This window comes from Rousettus aegyptiacus, unplaced genomic scaffold, assembly GCF_014176215.1.
Source record: "Rousettus aegyptiacus isolate mRouAeg1 unplaced genomic scaffold, mRouAeg1.p scaffold_m13_p_13, whole genome shotgun sequence".
Lineage (NCBI taxonomy): Eukaryota > Metazoa > Chordata > Mammalia > Chiroptera > Pteropodidae > Rousettus > Rousettus aegyptiacus.
Window position 1 is genome coordinate 53,997,321 of NW_023416288.1, and position 19,153 is coordinate 54,016,473.

At 42.4% G+C, this 19,153-nt stretch overlaps 1 protein-coding gene, 1 long non-coding RNA gene and 1 pseudogene across 21 annotated transcripts in view; 2 read left to right on the top strand and 1 right to left on the bottom strand.

The window, feature by feature from the left end:
• The window catches only part of LOC107516970 (probable maltase-glucoamylase 2), a 74,241-nt gene that overhangs the window by 6,597 nt on the left and 48,491 nt on the right, over positions 1-19,153 (bottom strand). For 17 of the 20 annotated variants that reach the window (XM_036230786.1, XM_036230782.1, XM_036230781.1 and 14 more), the window contains 13 exons: positions 18,247-18,381; positions 16,630-16,714; positions 15,404-15,542; positions 11,161-11,294; positions 10,864-10,898; positions 10,648-10,764; positions 9,923-10,071; positions 9,732-9,816; positions 9,330-9,386; positions 8,790-8,914; positions 7,361-7,449; positions 2,782-2,831; positions 1,280-1,453 (listed from right to left, as the gene is read on the bottom strand). In XM_036230786.1, coding sequence (XP_036086679.1) covers positions 1,280-1,453; positions 2,782-2,831; positions 7,361-7,449; positions 8,790-8,914; positions 9,330-9,386; positions 9,732-9,816; positions 9,923-10,071; positions 10,648-10,764; positions 10,864-10,898; positions 11,161-11,294; positions 15,404-15,542; positions 16,630-16,714; positions 18,247-18,381 — 1,374 coding nt within the window. Of the gene's footprint in view, positions 1-204; positions 1,454-2,781; positions 2,832-7,360; positions 7,450-8,789; positions 8,915-9,329; positions 9,387-9,731; positions 9,817-9,922; positions 10,072-10,647; positions 10,765-10,863; positions 10,899-11,160; positions 11,295-15,399; positions 15,543-16,629; positions 16,715-18,246; positions 18,382-19,153 lie in introns of those variants that run through there. The other 3 variants (XM_016157191.2, XM_036230797.1, XM_036230798.1) reach the window with 3 other exon arrangements.
• LOC118610820 lies at positions 14,465-14,583 on the top strand (annotated as a pseudogene).
• Positions 16,059-17,308, top strand: LOC107516971. Its single transcript, XR_001598405.2, has 3 exons — positions 16,059-16,144; positions 16,233-16,299; positions 17,092-17,308. It is a non-coding gene; the product is annotated as an uncharacterized LOC107516971 (long non-coding RNA).

The following is a 19,153-nucleotide window of genomic DNA, read 5'->3' on the forward strand; positions in this document are numbered from 1 at the left end:
GTTTTCTCTTCCCCTGCTTTAATTTCCCACTCTTATGTTTTAAATTCGCCAATAAGGAGTGAGCCCTGGAAACCCTCGGCTTCTACCCTTGACCTCAATAAAAGCAGAACCCCCAGGCCCATCTCACGCTCAAGCTAGTTCGTTCTCTCTCTCTCTCTCTCTCTCTCTCTCTCTCTCTCCTGCTCTTGGCCCCCTCCCCTTCCTCTCCCCGATGGCCTCATTGTGTGGCCCCATCAGTACTGTGTAATTTCCAAGTCCTGATGCGTATCATTGAAGGGCGTCTGGCAATCATTATGAGAACCATGAGAGCTGCTCCACCACAGTCTTGGTTATTGACAGGCTAAGACCAGCACAAAACAAAGATGTATCTGATATGCTACAAAGTTTTCCAAAAAGGCATTCAAAGATTTTCCACATCAGTCTTAACTGTCAGTAATTACTTGCAAAGGGTGGTTTTGAATGCAATAGTTCAGGGAAAAAAAAAATTTTTTTTGAAATAGACAATTAAAAGACACTAGAGAGAGAGAATCTAATTGAGTGTTCAAGAGGGTCATTTTCCAAAATTCAAATACCAGCAGGATACTTTCCCCTTTTAGAAAGCAGCAACTGTACTTTTCCATTGTCACTTTTCTAAACCACCCGCAGTGGGTTACTGGATCCATATTTACGATAGATCCAGTGTTCCGAGGCGGGATGCCCTTCCCTCTGTGGTTGCTCCTGGCAACTCTACTGGTAATTTGCCTTCCAAATAGTTGGTTCTGGCAACTAAAGCAAACTCTACTGAAGGGTCTAGTAGGGCCTGCTGTTTATGTCCCTCTGCTCTGTTAACCAAATAATTTTACCTCACGTCATGGGTGGGGCACATTCATTTTGATGAGGACCACAGTTTGCTACCATTTTTCGCCAACCTGTAAGATCTATCTATTTGACCAGGGATATGAGCAATTTCAGGAAGGAGGGGAAAACTTCCAACAATGGTTTTATGGGCTCATTCTTTCCTTGTTTGAGGCTCTGCTGCAGGTGTCAATAAGTTTTCTTATGCTAGGCTGGGAGATCAGCTTAACACAGCACATGGAAAGGACTTCATCACACCACTGATCATTGACTGCGGTGTGCACTTTACAATATGATTCTTCACTCGTGACTTTTCAGGAACATATCTATTGCACATATCTACAACCTTTCAAATATAAGTAAATATGACAATGATAATAGTGGTGATAACTTTCCCCAATAATAAAATTAACTTATGATACAATAACATTCCTTTGAGACATACCTGATTGTAGGGGTCACTCTTGAAATTCATCTCCGTGAATTGCTGGTTGTCATAGGTGACAGTGACTTGTGTCACATAAGTAGAGTTTGTCCCCCAGATTCTAATATATCCAACTTTCAGTGGATTCGAGTCACTCAAATACTTATTGTGTATGGTCTGAATGTGCAATACATTCTATAAAAGATGTAAAAGGAGAAAAAATACATAAGGATGGGCTACATTCCACATTGAAATGTTATAAAACCTCAAACTACTACTGTTGTACTGGTTTGCTGTCTTATCCTTATACATTTCATGAACACATACTTTCTGAGCACCTGCTACAAGAAATTTGATGATGCCAAATACTGATGGTAGTTATCATACTGGATAGTGCAGCTCTAAGATATTCTCTCAGTCTTGTGCACCATGTTCTAAGAGAAATCTACACTAATTGTAGTCCAAACAGAATAATCAGACCCAGAAACCAGTTTAAGCACAAAACAGAGGAAGTGTGAGGTTAGCCTGGGGGCAGATAATTTCAAGAAGAGAAGACAGGGGAGAGATACGATAGACATCTTCAAATACTTGAAGCGCTGTTATGTAAAAAAGACAAATAGATTTGTGCTATGCTATTCCTTAGTTCGAATCAATAGAAAAAATTATAGAGAAGCAGATTCCAGGTTTGACATAGAATGAGCCTTCCACTGATTTGAATTATATAGGTTATTCGTGGCATCACTAAACGTGCACGGTGGCTTGACTGCATCACTGTCCCCAAGTATTCACTCCTCCATATCCATAGCCCTTTCCCTGGAATTGTGCAATGCCTTCCCTCTCTGGATGGGGCATTCTCTCTCGACTTTGTGTCTGGACTTGGCCGTGTGACTTTGCTTTGCTAATGGGATATTAGTCAACTTGATGCAAATGGAGATTTTAAAAAGTGCTCAGTTATTTCTCTCCACTACCATAATCATGAAAAGGTCATGCCCAGACCTATCCCTAAGACTGTCTAAGGTCATCTAACAGCCAGCTGACCCCCCCAGATATGTGAGTGAGTACGGCCAGGATCATCCAAGCAGCCTAAGAGACCCCTGCCTGATTGCAGATGCATGAGAACCACCCAAGATCAGCCAAGTCCAGCTTATATCACCTGAACACTGAAAACTCATGAGCTAAATAAGTATTTTTTGTTACGTGCTGCTGAAGTTTTAAGGTTGTTTGTTATGTAGCACTGTTGTGCAATAGATAGCTGATCTAGCACTTATCTTTCAAAATTTTATCAGCCAGAAAATGCTGTCTCAGTTCCAGACATGTAAGCACTCATTTTTCCCCCAGCATTACATGAATCACAAGTTTCTTTTTGTAGAGTTACGGTATACTAGTAAATTGTCAAAATAAGGACTGTTTCTTATTTATTTTAATTAAGATGTGGGATGTTACATCGATACAATTAACTGATAATGTTTAATCTGCAGCTTACCCCCCCCAAATTTATAAAATTAAAAAAACAAAAATCATACCTGAGCTGCTGTAAACTTTGCCAAGAAATAGATGCCATTTTCATAGGTATCTGCAAGCAAAAATAATAATAATAATAATAATAATAATAATAATAATAATAAGCAACCACTCATTACTTCAGCTGTAGCAGATAATCTTCATAGAGTCAGACAGTGTCTCAATGGGATCACAGTTAGCGATCGGGGTAATTATGACTTCTCTGGGGAGCACGACAGAGAGCGGCTGAGGGAGTACTTTATCCCAGGTTAGTGTGGAGACGTGTGCATGGCAAAGGGTGTTCAGAGGTGCAAGACCAGAGAACCTGGGTAGAACCTGGGTAGAACTGAGGTCTCTACCACAGGAGAAGACGTGTGGAGGCTCCTGATTTTTTTTTTTTTTTTGCTATGTGCCAACACAGCAAGCACACAGCCATGAGAGTTCAGATTGCTGTGATGCTAAAGGCTCAAAGCAGAGGAGTGTGGTCAGGAATTCAGACTCTCAAGTCAGAATGACATGAATTCAAATCTCTGCTCTTATACTTAGTAGCTGTGCAAACTCAGGCAAGTTATTTAACATTATGTTCTAAGTCTGTTTGGTGAAAAGGGACAAAGAACTTCTCTATGGAAGTTAAAAAGTGAAAAAAATTTACAACTTTCACGGACCATTGATTTTTTCACCTTGAGATTGAAATACATTTGTTGTAGAAGCCTAAAGTTTTGTAGAAAATTCATTTTTTCTCATAGATTTTTGAAATATATTCCTCTTAAGGGGCTGATTTTGTATATCAACTGTGGTGTTATTAACCCACTATGACACCCCATCAATCATCTAGTCCTAATTAGCTCAAGCTGTATAAAAGAACTCTAGATTCCCATAAAACACTGGTTCTCGACTGGCAGTGATTTTGCTGGTGGACCATTTGGCAATATCTAGAGACACATGTGGTTGTTACATCTTGGGGTTGGGGGAAGTGCTTTTGGCATCAAATGGGTAGAGGTTGGGGGTGATGCAAAACATCTTATCTTTAACATTATCAATAACATTAACATTATCATTATCATTAACAGCCCAGCCATCACCACAACAAGGAATGATCTAGCTCAAAATGTCAATACTATCAAGGTTGAGGAAACCTGTTTTAAAAAAGGCATTTTCTTGAAAAACAGAAAGAAGGTTGGAAGACTCTTACTTCCTGGTTTCAAAACTTATATCAAAGCAACTGTAATAAGAGAGGTGGTAATTGCATAAGAATGAATGATTTTTAAAATATAAAGATATATATTTTCATTTGAGAAGGTTTTTTTCTGTGTTCTCAATTAACACTTCCACATTTAAAGTAAACTGATTTTCAACAAGGGTGACAAAACAATTCAATGGTGAAAGATTAATCTTTTCACAAAATGTACTGGTTCTGCTGGATGTCCATATGCAAAAGAATAAAGTTGGATCTCACACCATATTCAAAACTTAACTCAAAATTGCTCAAAGACCTAAATATAAGAGCTTAAACTATGAAACTTTTAGGAAAAAAAACCAGGGTAAATCTTAGATCTGGTGACATATTTTTAGTGTAACATAAAAAGCACAAGCAAAAAAACTAAATAAATTTGACTTCATCATTTCAGTATCAAAAAGATCCTCTAGTTTCAAGATTGATATAGGATATGAATACATATTTCCCCAAAGAAGATATACGAGTGGCCAGCAAGTACATGAAAAGATGCCCAATGGCATTTGTTATCAGGGAAATGCAAATCAATTGAAACCACAGTGAGCTATTACTTCCCACTGGGAAGACTACATACAAAAAGGTAATAACAAGCGCTGACAAGAATGTGGAGAAACTGGATCCCTCATACACTGCTGGTGAAATGTAAAATGGTGTAGCCTCTTTGGGAAAGAATCTGGAAGTTCCCCAAAATATTAAACATGGTTATCATATCACCCAGAAATTCTACTCCTAGGTTTGTACCCAAGAGAATTGAAAAAATATTTCTATACAAAAACTTGCACAGAGATGTTCATAATAGTGAACAAGTAGAAACAACCCAAGCATCTATCAGCTGATGAATGGATATATGAAATGTGGTATACACATACAAGGAAATATTATTCAGCCATGTAAAAGAAATGAAGTACGAATATATGCTACGCCGTGCTGGAACCTAGAATACATTATGCTAAATGAAATAGCCCGTCAGAACAGATCACATTTATTTTATTTATATGACTCCACATGACTCCCTTTATATGAAATGTTCATTATACATAGATATGCAGCAGCAGAAAGTAGATTAGCGAATGCCTAGGGCTGCATTTCCTAGGGCTAGAGAGAATGGTGGGTGTTGGGGAGGAGTGAGGGGAGATATCTAAGAAGGTACAGGACTTATTTTAGGGATGAAGAAATTGTTCTAAAATTGATTGTGTAATGGTTACACCACTGAAGTCAGTGAATTGTATCTCTAAGTGGGTGAATTGCATGGTGTGTAAATTATATGTTAATAAAGCTATTACAAAATAAGTTAAAGTCAAGCCCAAGAAGTAAAAGAAAAACAAAAGGCATTTCTTTTTCATAAAAATGTACTTTTCAAAAACAATTTCTACCGATTAATCTTTAAATCCGACGTATGACCTTTGTGTGTTGTAACACACCACTCCTCGCCAGTCTTGCCATGATCACACCCACACTCCCAGAATCTGTGCTGTCACGGGGGATCCCACGGACACCTCAGACTCTCGTTATCTCTCATCGTTCTCTAAACTGGCTTCATCGCCCATGTTCCACGCCATTGTAATGGAATTACTTCCTGCCTAATCACCCAAGTATATACTTGGCACGACTTGACAGTGCAAATAGTCTGCAGTCACCTTGGCGAGAGTGTCACTGAAGTGATAACAGTATTCACTACCTCGCCATGGCCACTAACTCCTTTTGCTATAATTTCTTGTTCACCAAACAAATTCCTTATTAAAATTTCATCTTTTACACAGATTTAATTTAAGGAAAATATGTAGATGGGAACATTCTAGCCCATTAGTCAAAAATAGTTCTTAAACTTAAAAATTGGTATTGTGGCATGTTATTCTCTTACTGGGTTTAAGTCCTGCTACTTCCTCAAACCTGGTTCAGGTGACTGTTAATCTCCTTTCTCTGGCTTTTGGACTTTCTGTTGTTATGTTCACCACACTGATTTAAATGTAAAACATCTTAAAAGCTTATAATACATTTTATTCAGTACCCATGTGCCAGGAATTCTCTCTATATATTAAATCATGTTATCTGCCTTTATAATGAAGCCTTTATACGCCTTATAAAAACATTCCACGATCCTATTGTGGCTGTGGCTATACAACTATATACATTTGTCAAAACGTATGGAACTGTGTATTTAAAATGGATATGTTTTATTTGTGTAACTGTAACTCTATAAAGTTGATTAAAAATAATTTTACTTCTAAGAATTTACTGAATGGAAACAAAGGTTAATAATCAAGGTTGTTATTTATAACAATGAAAACTGAAAATGTCCTCTATCCTGGGTAGAAAGTAATGACAGAAAGTTAGATAAATTATACCAGATTCTCTCAGTGGAATGTGATAACCATAATGGTGTTTACAAGGAGCATATAATAACATCTAGACATATTTCTGTCATATGTTAAATGCAAAGAAACAGGATTCATAAATTAAATAGGCGGTATGTTTTCAACAATATAAAAAATTTAAAATTTTTCTTAATATGAAAGCAGAAGGCAATATAGCAAAAAATATTAAAATGATTATATTTTTTTCTAATTTTTTATCTTTAAAATGCCTTTCTTTAATGAGAATGTTACCCTTATAATAATGAAAACTTAGAGGAGGAAATCTTTAGAAAGATTGCTAGTGAAAAACAAGCTATAATTTTGGGAACTGTGACATGTTACAAGCCTGGAATGTTCTGGTCTACGGTAATAAATATTGGAAAATGGCATTGGTTGATAACGGTGTGTCAGTGTTTCTATAGAAACACCTGAGGAAGAGGTTATTGTGAGTATGGTGACAAAAACTGATTATCCAAGGTAGAACTATCATGACCCCTAGATTGGGGAAAGAAAGCATGAATAGTAATATTTCATTGACAGAGTTATCCTTGTGACAATCCTTAATTCCCTGTTTCTGAGACACTGAGAAATTTTCAAAGCTCTGATTTGTCTCTAGTGGGTCTTCCTTTAGAGGAAAAAGATGCCTGGTGATCGATGTCTGGCCTGAACAACTTAGCCAGGTTTGTGAACCACTGAGAACGAACTGTCGGCCTGATGTTTGCGTCCACACTCTGTTATTGCAGGGAGACAGCTATACGGAGTTAGTCCGCCCCTGGCTGAATCCACGGCATCGGCTTGCTGGACCTACAAAGCCAGGGACCACAAACTCTTCCAAAATAACTATGGTGTACTATAAATGAGCAGGCAAAAGTTGTAAAAATTGTCCTGACACCTTTCTTTTGTTAACAGTAGCAGAAATGAGATAGGTTGTCAGTTTAAGTCAATTATGTCCTGAGCTCGTAGGGCATGGCTTTTCTGAATGCTGTATTGAGACTGTGGGAAGTTCACACTCACCAATGCTTTGTCCATCATCCCAGAACATCTGACCTTCGGCTGCGCCATTGCCATCCAAAGCAACAGTCAATCCCATAAATTTTTGTCGACTATGAAAAAAAAAGTTATTTTTCTCTAGATCATAGGTTATAAGAATGAAGGATAGCTTCTGTTGAAAACATTATTCATCCAGAACAAAAAAAGGTAATGGATTAAAAATGCACATTAAAAAAAAAAAGCTAATGGAAAACTCATTTAAATTTTAATGAAACATTTGGTAAAACTTCAACTTTCAAAAATCAAATACACTTACTCTACTTATATACATATTATAAGTAACATGATAAGAAACGACTTCCTCTTTAAGGAAAAGACCACCCCCCTCCAAAAAAAAAAGCATAAAAGAAGCACTCTTAGTAGCTTCCAGATTGCTACAAAATAAAATGCAACATACTTATCCCAGCATTCAGAACTCTCCATGACCTGACCCTAATCTGCTTGAATTTTATTTATTTTTATCCCTCTTACTTCTCTATGTGCCGGTTAAACTGAATGGCTTACTATTCCTCAAAGCCAACTCACTTTTCATCTTTAGTTCTTTACCCTCCTAGAATATCTCTTTCCCTTGTCTTCAAACATTTAAAATCTGTTCATTATTCAAGACTCAGCTCGAAGTCCTCTTTCATATGAAACTGCGCTTTACCCTGAAAGGCTGAAAGTTAACGTCTCTCCTTTTATGCTGTTATTGTTCTATCTATGTGTGTCTCTCTTGGCATAACAGGTTCTCCTTAATGTAATGTGTATGCATGTATGCATGCATGCATACATACATACATACATACACACACCCACACACACACACACATAATCTCTCCTCGGGTCAACCAAAGGTGACCCGGGAATGAGCACTAAATCCCTGGAGAGCCATCACGAATCAAAAAGCTCATTAATAGCCCCAATTTTTAATAGTGTGGAAGAGAGGTACATGCTGCTGCTCTTGAGAATTTTTTCCCCGGACCTTTGACAGAGCTATAGATAGAGTAGCGGTTACTAGTGGGGTGGGGGAGGAGGGGGGAGGTAGACAGGATAAAGGGGGTCAAATATAGAGGGGTAGGGGAAGGGAGAAGGAGGTAAAAGGGGTCAAATATATGGTAGCTGAAAGAAACTTGACTTTGGGTGGTGAACACACAATAGAATAGACAAATGTCAAATGATAATGTACACCTGAAAATTATATAATTGTGTTAACCAATGTTACCCCAATAAACTTAAAAAAAAAAAGATGTCCCCAAGACTGACTTCATGAACTCATTCCCCCCCACCCCCAGGTCCCGCTCAAACCAAACCAGGGCCACTGTCTGAGATTTGGTTTATTTATCCACAGAGACAGGTTGAGGTAGGGGGCTCCCGTGAGGCCACCTCATTCCCGCGAAGCGAGGCCATCAGGTACCTTAAGTGAGTGTTCATCGCAGGCTCTTGCCAAGGCAGGATGTAGCCTCCTCTCACGTGGAGGTTGATGTGGTCTAGGGGAGCCTCCAGGACCCTCCACTCACCAGAGGATTCACTGCCAGATTCCTAGCAGGGAGAATACAGACGAGGATGAATGACAAATGCGTGAAAGGAACACATGCTTTATAACAGGTCTTTCCTTCCCACCCGCAGAAGCATGTTGGAAAGTCAGCAAAATCCTGCAAATCTAAGGAGGAAATCTCTGACTTACAGCTTTGCTAAAAACTCTGGAAGTTTAGTCTTTTCTCTTTATTTTCCAGAAAAGGTAAGGCATTGGTGAGGAGTCTATGTGACAGGGGCGTCAGACTTTACCTAGTTATGCTTTTGTGGATACTTTTATTTAAACGAACCTGGCATGGCTGAAACGTTTGAAAATGATTTATTTGTCTTAGAAAACATGTGCCCGGAAGTCAGGAGAAGACTAGCCTCCTCCGGCCTGCATGGACCAATCTGGTTCCTCACAAAATACGTTAGTTCTTACCGTGCTATAGTCGTACCAACGGGCCCTGGGGAAGTACGCGTGGATCTCGAAAGTGTTCTGAAATGCAGAATCCACAGATCATTATGAATACGCCAATAATTTAATTTTAATTTTTAAAAGTCTTTCTATAGAATTGAACTCAGATGGATAGTTATTAATAATTTTAAGAGTTCGGAGGTTTTTTGGAGAAAGATACTGGGAAATTTTTCACGTACACAGAAAAATAACTTTTTTAAAGGGGTGAACTTTCTAAGGATATTACAATGAGAAATCAATGAAGGTTATGTTTTCCTTTAGAGAGACTTTGAGAAAAGAATAAGATGAGTGAGCTGGATGGAATGGTCTTTGGAATGCCCTTCCTGTTTTTAGACCATGTGATAGGACGGTTTGTGGAAAACTTACGTGTTCCAGCACGGGGCTGATTAGGACGGCGGGGCCCAGCATGAACTGACTGTCTATATCCCATGTTGTGTTGTCATCGCTAAACCTTAAAAATTAAGAACAAAAAACGACTCACACGGTTACGCCTGCTGCGGAGGGTCATTCACGAGGCATTCCCGGACCTGTGGCTTGGGGAAACCGGTTACACTCACTCGTGGAGAAGGGGTCGGACGACAGTGCGGCCCTCAACGTGAGCTTCGTGCATCAGCGTGTAGAGGTAAGGCAGCAGGGTGTACCTGGTCTGGAGGACTTTTCTCGAGTACGTCTCAAAGGTTGAATTCCAGGCGACAGGATCTTGTCTCTAAAGGGATAAAGGAGCGTATGACAGATCACTCCTCCTCTACTCTATCCTCATGGTATCGGGAAAGCACCAGCTGGCACGTATCCCACAGGTGGGCCACACACCATTTCTCCCTTCGTTTCTAGCCTACCTTTCCCCCACTCCAGCCATCTTACTAAACTAGAGCTTCTTGCTTCCTCCTCTTTATTACAGACTCCTAAGTCCCCTGCCCAGGCCTGGCCTTGGCCCCGTACATGTGTACAGACATGGGTCTCTGTGGGTCCCTATCTCGGGTGGCTGTGAGCCAAGTATAAAGTCCCTATTCTTAAAAGCAAAGGAAGCTCCTTTTATTTGAGCCCCACGGGGAGCCGTCGATGCTTCTCTCCTCATGGGCACTAACACCCCAAGAGATGAGAACAAGTAAAGTCTTGAAAGTTGTTGGTAATTCTGGGGTTTTAAACTGTGAGTTTTCCAAGAAATGGAGGTTCTGGTAATTTTTATGAGTTTTCTCAACGAATTCTTATGATGCTTTTGACGGTGAAAAGGAAGTTGTGATTCGGGCACAGAAAACAGCTGCAGCGTAAACTGCCGCCTCACCCTTGTCCCGATGTCGTTGTGGTTTCTGGAAAATGGGTAAAATGCCCCCAGCTGCATCCAGCGAACACACATCTCATACTCCGCATCTCCAAAGAACCCGCAAATATCTGCTCCTGTCTGAGAAGATGCAAAATTAGAGCATGAGCTGGGACTTTGTCGGTTGCAGAAATGCCGAGCTCTGACTGGGTCATTAGTAACGGCCCGAACGTGACTTACATAAGATATCCCAAAGAGGCTGAACTCCATCATGCCTGCAAGGAGAAGACACAGTGAGGTTAGACAGAGCAGGCTTGTCCTATTTCTTCTGTACCCCACTGGAGAGCTCTGGGCCACTCATGATGAAAATTCTGAAAGACATGCATAGGTTAAAGCTCACACCCACAGAGAACCCAGCTCCTCTTGATTTCACTGGCCACAGGGACAGTGATTAGACGCGGCCGAGGAGCGCACCCCAGTCCCGCCCCGCCCTGCCCCCGCCCCACCAGCAGAGGCCCCGGGGTGAGGCCCACACACCGATGACAGATTTCCTCAGCTGGTCCCACGCGGCCGTGTTGTCTCCCAGCCAGTGTCCTCCCCAGCGGCCGGAAGAGGGGAATGTGGAGCGGGTGACGACGACCCCGCGCTGTCCGGTCACCTCCTGCACGGCTCTGGGTGGAGGGGAACACGGAGGTGAAACGAAGGTGAACTTCGGGGTGGACAGCCACGGACCTTCACTAGCCTGGAGCCTGAGGCGGGGGTGGCGCTCCATGTTAGCCAGAGGGCATCGTCCCTTAGAGCACCTTCCATTTACAAGTGATGCTAAGGGTCCCAGTGGCCTCGCAGAAGGACAACTGGAGATGTGAGATCGCCTAAAATGTGGATTTCCTTTCTTTAAAAAAAAAAAAAGGTTGAATTAACTAGCTGACTACACAGCAGTAGGAGGAGGGGGTGGGAAGAGGTACAGGGCAAATGTATTTATAGAACGATTACTCTATTCCAGGGGTAATACTGGTCGCTTTCATCATCTCACAATCTCACAAGGAAGGTTTCCTTCACTCGTTTTTACTGTTAGGAAACTGAGGCTCAGAGAAGTTAGCTAATTCGTCACAGGCCACTTAAAGAGCGAGGAGGCAGATCTGGGATCCAAATAAAAGTACGCATGACTACAGCATTGTGGGTAATATTCGCTGTTATGCAACTCCTCAAAAAGCAGAATAAATTTTGCACACAGAGGCAAATCCGCATAAAAAATGTTTAAATATTCCTCCATCGGAGGTGGATCTGCTGCACACAACCTCAGTCAGAAAACAAACAAAAATCACGTGAGAGAAAAATCAACGGAACAGAAGAGAAAGTCCATTATGCTAGAATATAATGCAATCCAAATATATGCTAAATAAAGCATCACAAATCAATAGACACAGATGAATTATTCAATAAATGATGTCGGGGAGGGAAGCTAGCTACTGTAGCAGAAACTAACTCATTTAGGTCACTTCCAATGTTTCACACCAAAATAACCCAAAAATGGATGGAGGTGTGCACGCATGCCTGCACACACATCTGAGTGAGAGAGAGTGAAGGCCTGGGGTAGACAGTAAAGGTGGATGTGAGCAAGGCAAAGAACTTTGTCGCTGACCATTTCAGAACTCTAAAAATTAACCAGCCATAGGAAGAACTGAAAATCATCTGTCTATGAGAAAGTACTAAATCTTGGCAAGAAAGTGATTCTTGTGGGATGACTTGGGGCTATTTCTAGCTTGTCCCTTCCCTAGCTCATTGTCACCCAAAGCCAGCAGCAGTCTTGTGGCAAACAGAGAGGTCTGACCTCTTTTTTTGCAACTCTGTTAGAAGCACCATCCTCAGAGCACAATAATTCGTTTTCTAACTCGCAGCCTCATGGAAAAATCTCTATTCCCAGGATGTTGTGGCCATTTGATTTGACTCACAGCTCAACTCAGCAGGAATAAAAAGAATTCTCATACACAGGGAATAAAACAACAAATTTCTGGCAGCATCACAGATGCTCAGGCTGTGGTTTCATCTGGGGCAAACACAAGCTTGGCTGGGAATTTAAAAGCAAATCCTAGAGAATCAGAGCCATAGAGAACTTTGTACAGTTCCTACATAGTCGTGGGGGTCTAAAAGACTGCATACACACAAGGCTTTGTGGATTCCCGAGAAAGAACCACGAAAGGAGAAGGTTCAGTGACTCGCTTCGTCTGTACTCGAGGCCCTGAGTCTTACAAACTGCCTGAAGTTTGCAGGCACACCTTCTCATACTTAGCCCCTTGCCAAAAGGGATAAGACATAGAGGCAAGGCATTCAAGGTGACTAGAATGACTTTAATGTGCCCCTCAGCTTGACTGAATTTTATGTAGGCTTCTTCTGGATTCTAGGAACCTGCCCTCCCTTTTAGAGCATTTTACTTTGGAAAAGTTTCAACTGTAAATTCTTTCTCTGCCCCTTTGAGATGTAAAACTTTCAAAAAGTCTCTTGCTGGTGTCACAACCCAGGGAAATGTACTTAGCACGGAAGACAGTGTCTGGAGGAGGCCAGGAGCCAAACTTCAGCATACTCTCCTTGCTCCAGCTGTAACACTCTCTCCTGTCATGATGATAGGAGACATCTCTTTTTCCTTTGAATGAGATCAGTTAGCAAACACAGGTGGCCTATGAACTCCCTACCCCAGCTCTCAAAATCGCTTTGTTTCAATGAAGTTGAGCCCAGACTGAGTCCTGCTCACTCTTTTTTTCTCTCCCTCTCCTTCTTCTCTCTTTCTCTCTCTCTTCTCTCTCCCTTCCCCCCTCATTGTAATAGCCTTGAATAAATAAAGTCTTCCTGACCTATTTAACTTTGTCCAGTGAAAGTTTTACTTTGACAAAGGCAATCTCCCTACTGATCATTGTCTGACAACTAAATTATATGAATCCAGCAGTATCCAAGGAAGCCAGACTTAAAAAAATGAAAAAGAACTTTACAAGAAGGGGTAGTGAGAATTCAGTGCCTACAAACTACAGGGAAATACAGGATCTATAGAATTAGATGGAAAAGTTGCTAAATAAACAAACCACAAGTAAAACAGCAAAAACAGTAACAAAAAAAGCACAACAACAAACCCTGTGTGTGTGTGCGGGGGGGGGGGGTAGGGGTGGATTTTTTGCCAGAGTTGTTACAATTTGTTAACTAAAATGTCCAGTTTTCAACAAAAAAATTAAGTCTCGCAGAGGAACATGAAAGTATGCCAAATACACAGGGAAAAAAACAGCCAAAAGAAAATGTTGCTGAGGGGCTTAGTAGACAAAGACTTTAGGTTAGCTATTATAAATCTCTTCGAAGAGCTAAAGGAAAGCATGTCTTAATAATTAACAGAAAGGACGACAATGATGCCTCACTAAATGGAGGATGTGAAGAAGGAGACAGGACTAATTTAAAAAGGAACTAAATAGGAATTCTGGAGTTGAAAAACACAATAACTAAAATTAAAAATTTACTAGAGGGACTGAGCATGAAGCAGATTTGAACTAGCTGAAGAAAGAATCAGCAACCTTGAAAACAGATCAATAGATACCATATGGTCCAAACAGCAGAGAGAAGAAGGAAGAAAAGTGAACAGAGACAGGTGGGACACCATCGAGTGTACCGACACACACACCTTCGGACTCTTACAGGAGAGGAGAAAGAGAACACGGTAGAAACACATTTGAAAAAATAATGGCCAGAAACGTACATGCTGAAAATGATAAAATATTGCTGAAAGACATTAAAGGGGGGTCTAAAGAAATAAAATGACGTCCCATGCTCAAGGATCAGAAGACTCAGTCTTGTTCAGATGGCAGTCTACAGCCATGCCACCCTGAACAAATCCGATCCCATCTGATCTCACAATCTAAGCAGGGTCGGGCCTGGTTAATACTCAGATGGGAGACCACCTAGGAAGACCAGGTGCTGTAGGCGTAAAAAATAAAAAATAGATGATTGTAAGCTAACAAGGTCCTTGCACTATGTGAGGTCAACCAAGGGTTGCTTTGGCTAAAAATTTTTTTTTTAATTAAATTAAATTAAAAAAAGATGGCCATACTCCCCAAACTGCCTTCCAGAGCCAGGGCAATCCCTGTCAAAACCCTTGTTCCTGTTGTGCAGAAACTAACAAGTCAATCTTAAAACTCAAATACAAGGGACTCAGCATAGCCAAAGCAATCATAAAGACCCTAAAGAACACAATGACCACATACTGTATGAGTCCATTTCCATGAGTGTCCCAATTAGGCAGTCCACATGGACAAAACGTAGAATCCGCGGCTGCCGGGGCTCAGGAGGCAGGCACGAGGGCGGGGAATGACTGCTAATGGGCGCGGGGCTTCCTTTGGTGACGACACAAATGTTCTAAAATTTGCTTGTTGTTATTTCTATCAACTCTATGAATATGCTCAGCACACCCTAACCACTCGCTTTATTTTTTTATTCAAGTATATTTGCCATATGGCATTGTGCAAACGTAAGGTGTGTGACATGCTGATTTGATACATTACGTGTGGAAGTCTGGCTGCCCCTGTAGGTATAACTAGAACCTGCTCACTTTAATTCAGTGAATTTAGCAACCTACTTGGTTAATACGACTTGGAGGTCGTATGGTTGCTTGGTAAACGACAGTTGCTATTTTGACGTTCATCTACTCAACGTGCATCATGTAGATACGAGCACTATACATATGTGACAAGACAGAAGGAACAGCACGGAAAGTGATCCTTGCTGCCAGTGACAAAAGCACACTCACTCGAAGGTGGGCCGGGTCTGGGACCACCCGTACAGGCTGTGCACGTCGTAGTGCCGCACCCGGGAGCCGTCCGCCAGGATCTGCTCGCTCTCCATGCACAGGGTCCTGCTGCTCAGACCCTTGTCCCTGGACTCCAGATCTGGGAGGAAATGCCGAGTTATTTCCTGAACAACCTGATCTGCACAGTCACTGGAAATGCCCATCGCCTTGGCATTTCTCTATTTCAATCAACAACTTTGCCACCAGGAACAGCTCCAGTTCCAAGAATGTTTTTACCCACAAAACTAATGTCCTGTGGCCTTGTAACTAACAGAGGGCAAGGACAGCGTGTAGAGCTGGTACAGGGGCCCTTTTTTTTGTTCCACTCAAACATTTAGCAGCATCATAAGCTCCTTCGTGGGTATAACTGTGTTTTCCACTAGATGGTAATGTTCTCAAGGGAATAAGGCTTGTTTCAATCAACAACTACATATTAACGTTGCTAAATCATCCTGATTTGTCGGCACTCACCTGATACACAAATATTAAATTAAGGGAAGAAAGAGAAAAATAAGAAAGGAAGGAGGAAGGGAAGAAAAGGGGGAAAAGGGAAGGAAGGAAGGAAGGAAGGAAGGAAGGAAGGAAGGGAGGGAGGGAGGGAGGGAGGGAGAAGTGACAGGAAGCACAGCGATGACCTACACATCAAGAAACTTGGATTCCAGATTCCACCCCACAAACTGCCGGTGTAGCGCTTTCAGGAAGGTAAGTCACTTCCTCCCCTAGGTTTCTGTAAGATGAGAGTTTCCCGTTCTGAGAGGACTTTGATTCTCTATTACTGTTTGTACCATAGGTCAACCAGGGTGTGCCCTTCACCAAGTGCATGAAGCGTCTGTGAACACGGGCAGGAAGAGTGCAGGGTAGGTTTCTACTCTCTGATCAGAAGAGTGTGTGTCCGTGTGTGTGTGTGGGGGGGGTGGTATGTAGGGGGTTATTTAAAGTCTCAGCAATCAGTTCATGGTTGACAATGTAATCAGATGTACTATGCATTTCCTGGCTTCTGTCATACCACATCAAGTCCTTATCTCTATGCTCGATTAGTCATTTATTTGCACTTATTCTTTTTGGGATTTTATATTACATTTCAGAGTGTTCTCTCTTCAAAATGAGACTTCCCTCTGACAATAAGGGGAAAACTTTCAAGATTTTTGAGCAGGGAAATGATTTGATGAAGGAATCAGTTTACATACATGGCATGTAGGGTGGATTATTAAGAATTTCATCTCTGCAGCCCACGACAGATCCATCCACAAAGTTTGAGGGCTCGTTCATATCCTGAAATGAGTAAAAAAGATTTTGTGATGTCAGTGGCAGTGTGGCCTTTGCTACAGAGGTCACTGACCTCGCGGAGATGAACACATCTTATTTAAGTCCCCACTTCAGCTGGTGGCTTCGCTGACTGCTGGATCTCAGGCATTGACTCAAATGGACTCTAAGAATTCATGTCGCTTTAAGAAGAGTGCCAAACCCCTAGCTTTCCTGACACTGCTAAACTTTCGGGGATTGTTTCGTGGGGACAAACGTGTCGAGATGATGCTGGATCTATGGCCTAAGGAAATCTCTTGATCCGGCTCCTCCAACTCTCTCTCTTTTGTTACTCGCTTCTTCATCTGAGGGCAATGGCTGCGTCATGTCCCCCTCCTCCCTCTTAGTTCTGTAGCTTGGACTAATTCGGACGCCGGCGCAGTCCAAACACGAGGGGGAGTGTCTTTCTTCCTGTGGTGCATGCCGTCCTGAAAAGCTGCAGGCAACTCAGAAGCAGATCTGGAATTCAATACTTACAGGGGTTTATTGCTTAAGTGCAAGAAACAGCAATTCCGGAGGTGAGTGGTCACCGCCTACTTTGTCAATGGAAAAGTTCGTATTTTGTGCATTGGACAGTCTTAAGCAGGACGTACTGAGAGGCAAGGGCAAGTATCTTGGAAACCATTGACTCTTCGACGTTTGCAGCCTCAGTTTCCCCTCCAGCGCACCAAGACCCCCGAAGGTATCAGCACAGCGTCTCTAACCCTCAGCGCCACCCACGTCTCTTCGGCGCGAGTTTTGCCTGTTCGGGTTAGTCTGTGCCCTTTCACACGTCTGCTCTGTGCCTTTTCATCCTGAAGGTGAGTGACCGGGGAAGCCCCAGCGCTGCCAGTAGGCTTAGGGGTTTGTGTCTGGGCGAATTATGGCTTCTTTCAGCCTGGCCCAGACCCGAGGAGATCTTCAGAGCTGGCCCAGAGCATGCTCAGGACTCCAGGCCACTGGGCACTGGGGAACAAAACTGGGACATTGATTTGTTCCCATCCCTAGAAAAACACACATAGAAGAAGCTCTGGACACACGTCTCAGAGACATCTCAGGAAGCCCTGCTCCTAAGCCCTATCGACATGTGTGATGAACACCTGAACAGGCTTTTGAAGCCATTCCCTCAGAGGCACCCCCACCAGCATACGGGAAACATGTGCTTCCTCTGGGATTTGGACCTTGCCTTGGGCCACAGGGTGGGCTCCCTGAACCCAGGTTTGGCCAATGAGGGGCACTGGCAAAGACTAGAGAGCGGGTGGTAAGAGAAACCAGGGTATTTGGCGTCTCTTTTTCCGGCATCGTCCCCAGTGACGGCACGTCTCCTCCACAGTCTCCATCTTCCACCGGGCTGTGTGGCCCTGGACAGACCTGCACTCACCTCTGGGCTCCGGGCGGTCCCAGCACCTCAGTTCTGTAACAGCACCCCTCTCTTTCATCCCTCCAGCCCTAACTCCCGGCTTCGCTCGTCTCTGCACGGCCTGCTTGTATTTCCAAAGGAAAACCACCAAGGATGCACTTACGATCCACAGTCCATCAAACTTCAAGCTCTTCTCCGGCTCTCGGGGGTTTGAGTAGAGCTCTCCTATTTCCTTCTTCCACCACGCAGCCGTGCTGTTTCGTAAAAAGTCAGGAAAGGCCACGTGGGCTCTGTACAGCTGTAAGAGTAATGCAGACCCTCACACTGGGTCCCGGCCTGCCCAGGAGGGGCATGTGGGGACCAGGAGGGGCTGTGAGCAGGTGCTTGTGCAAGGCGCTGCCCAGGTCTGCTGCCGCTGCCGCTGCAGTTTACTGTGGACACTAAGGGATCAGGGGAGGCTGATTGCATTCTTTACTTCCCTAGGACGTTGGATTGTCTTAAGTCCCTTTTACACATGGGATTCATTTTACGACTGGACATTTAATCATATGAAATGGAAAATTAACTGTCAGTGTCTAAACTATCAAACTTTAAAGATATAAATGCTTTTTTGCACACTGGCCAGTTGAAGGAGACCCATCGTCCAGGGAAAAGTAAGCTGCACGGTGGATGGGAAGCGAGATGCCCAGGCTGACGTGGCATCGAGTGCTGAGATCGAAGACATTACTCCTTTTAACTGGCTTATATTTTCTTTTGTATGTAGATGATTCACTGAAAGCCAGTCTGTTCCTAACCTCCCCAGGGAAAATATTCTAGACTTTGGTTCATCATTTTCCAAGCAATATTAATTCAAACAAAACACAGCTCATTGAAGGCACACTTGTGAAGGTATCCCATTTATGATTTCCTTCTGCACATTTCAATTTAGCTGCTCGTTGAATTTTGCATTTGAGAATCTTTCTCTGCCAAGAAATGACCAGTTGACAAGCATACTCAACTTAGAACTACTTAACAAAAAATCGGGATAAAACTCATAAGTATCCAGATATTTAGGGCAAGGTAGACCAAAA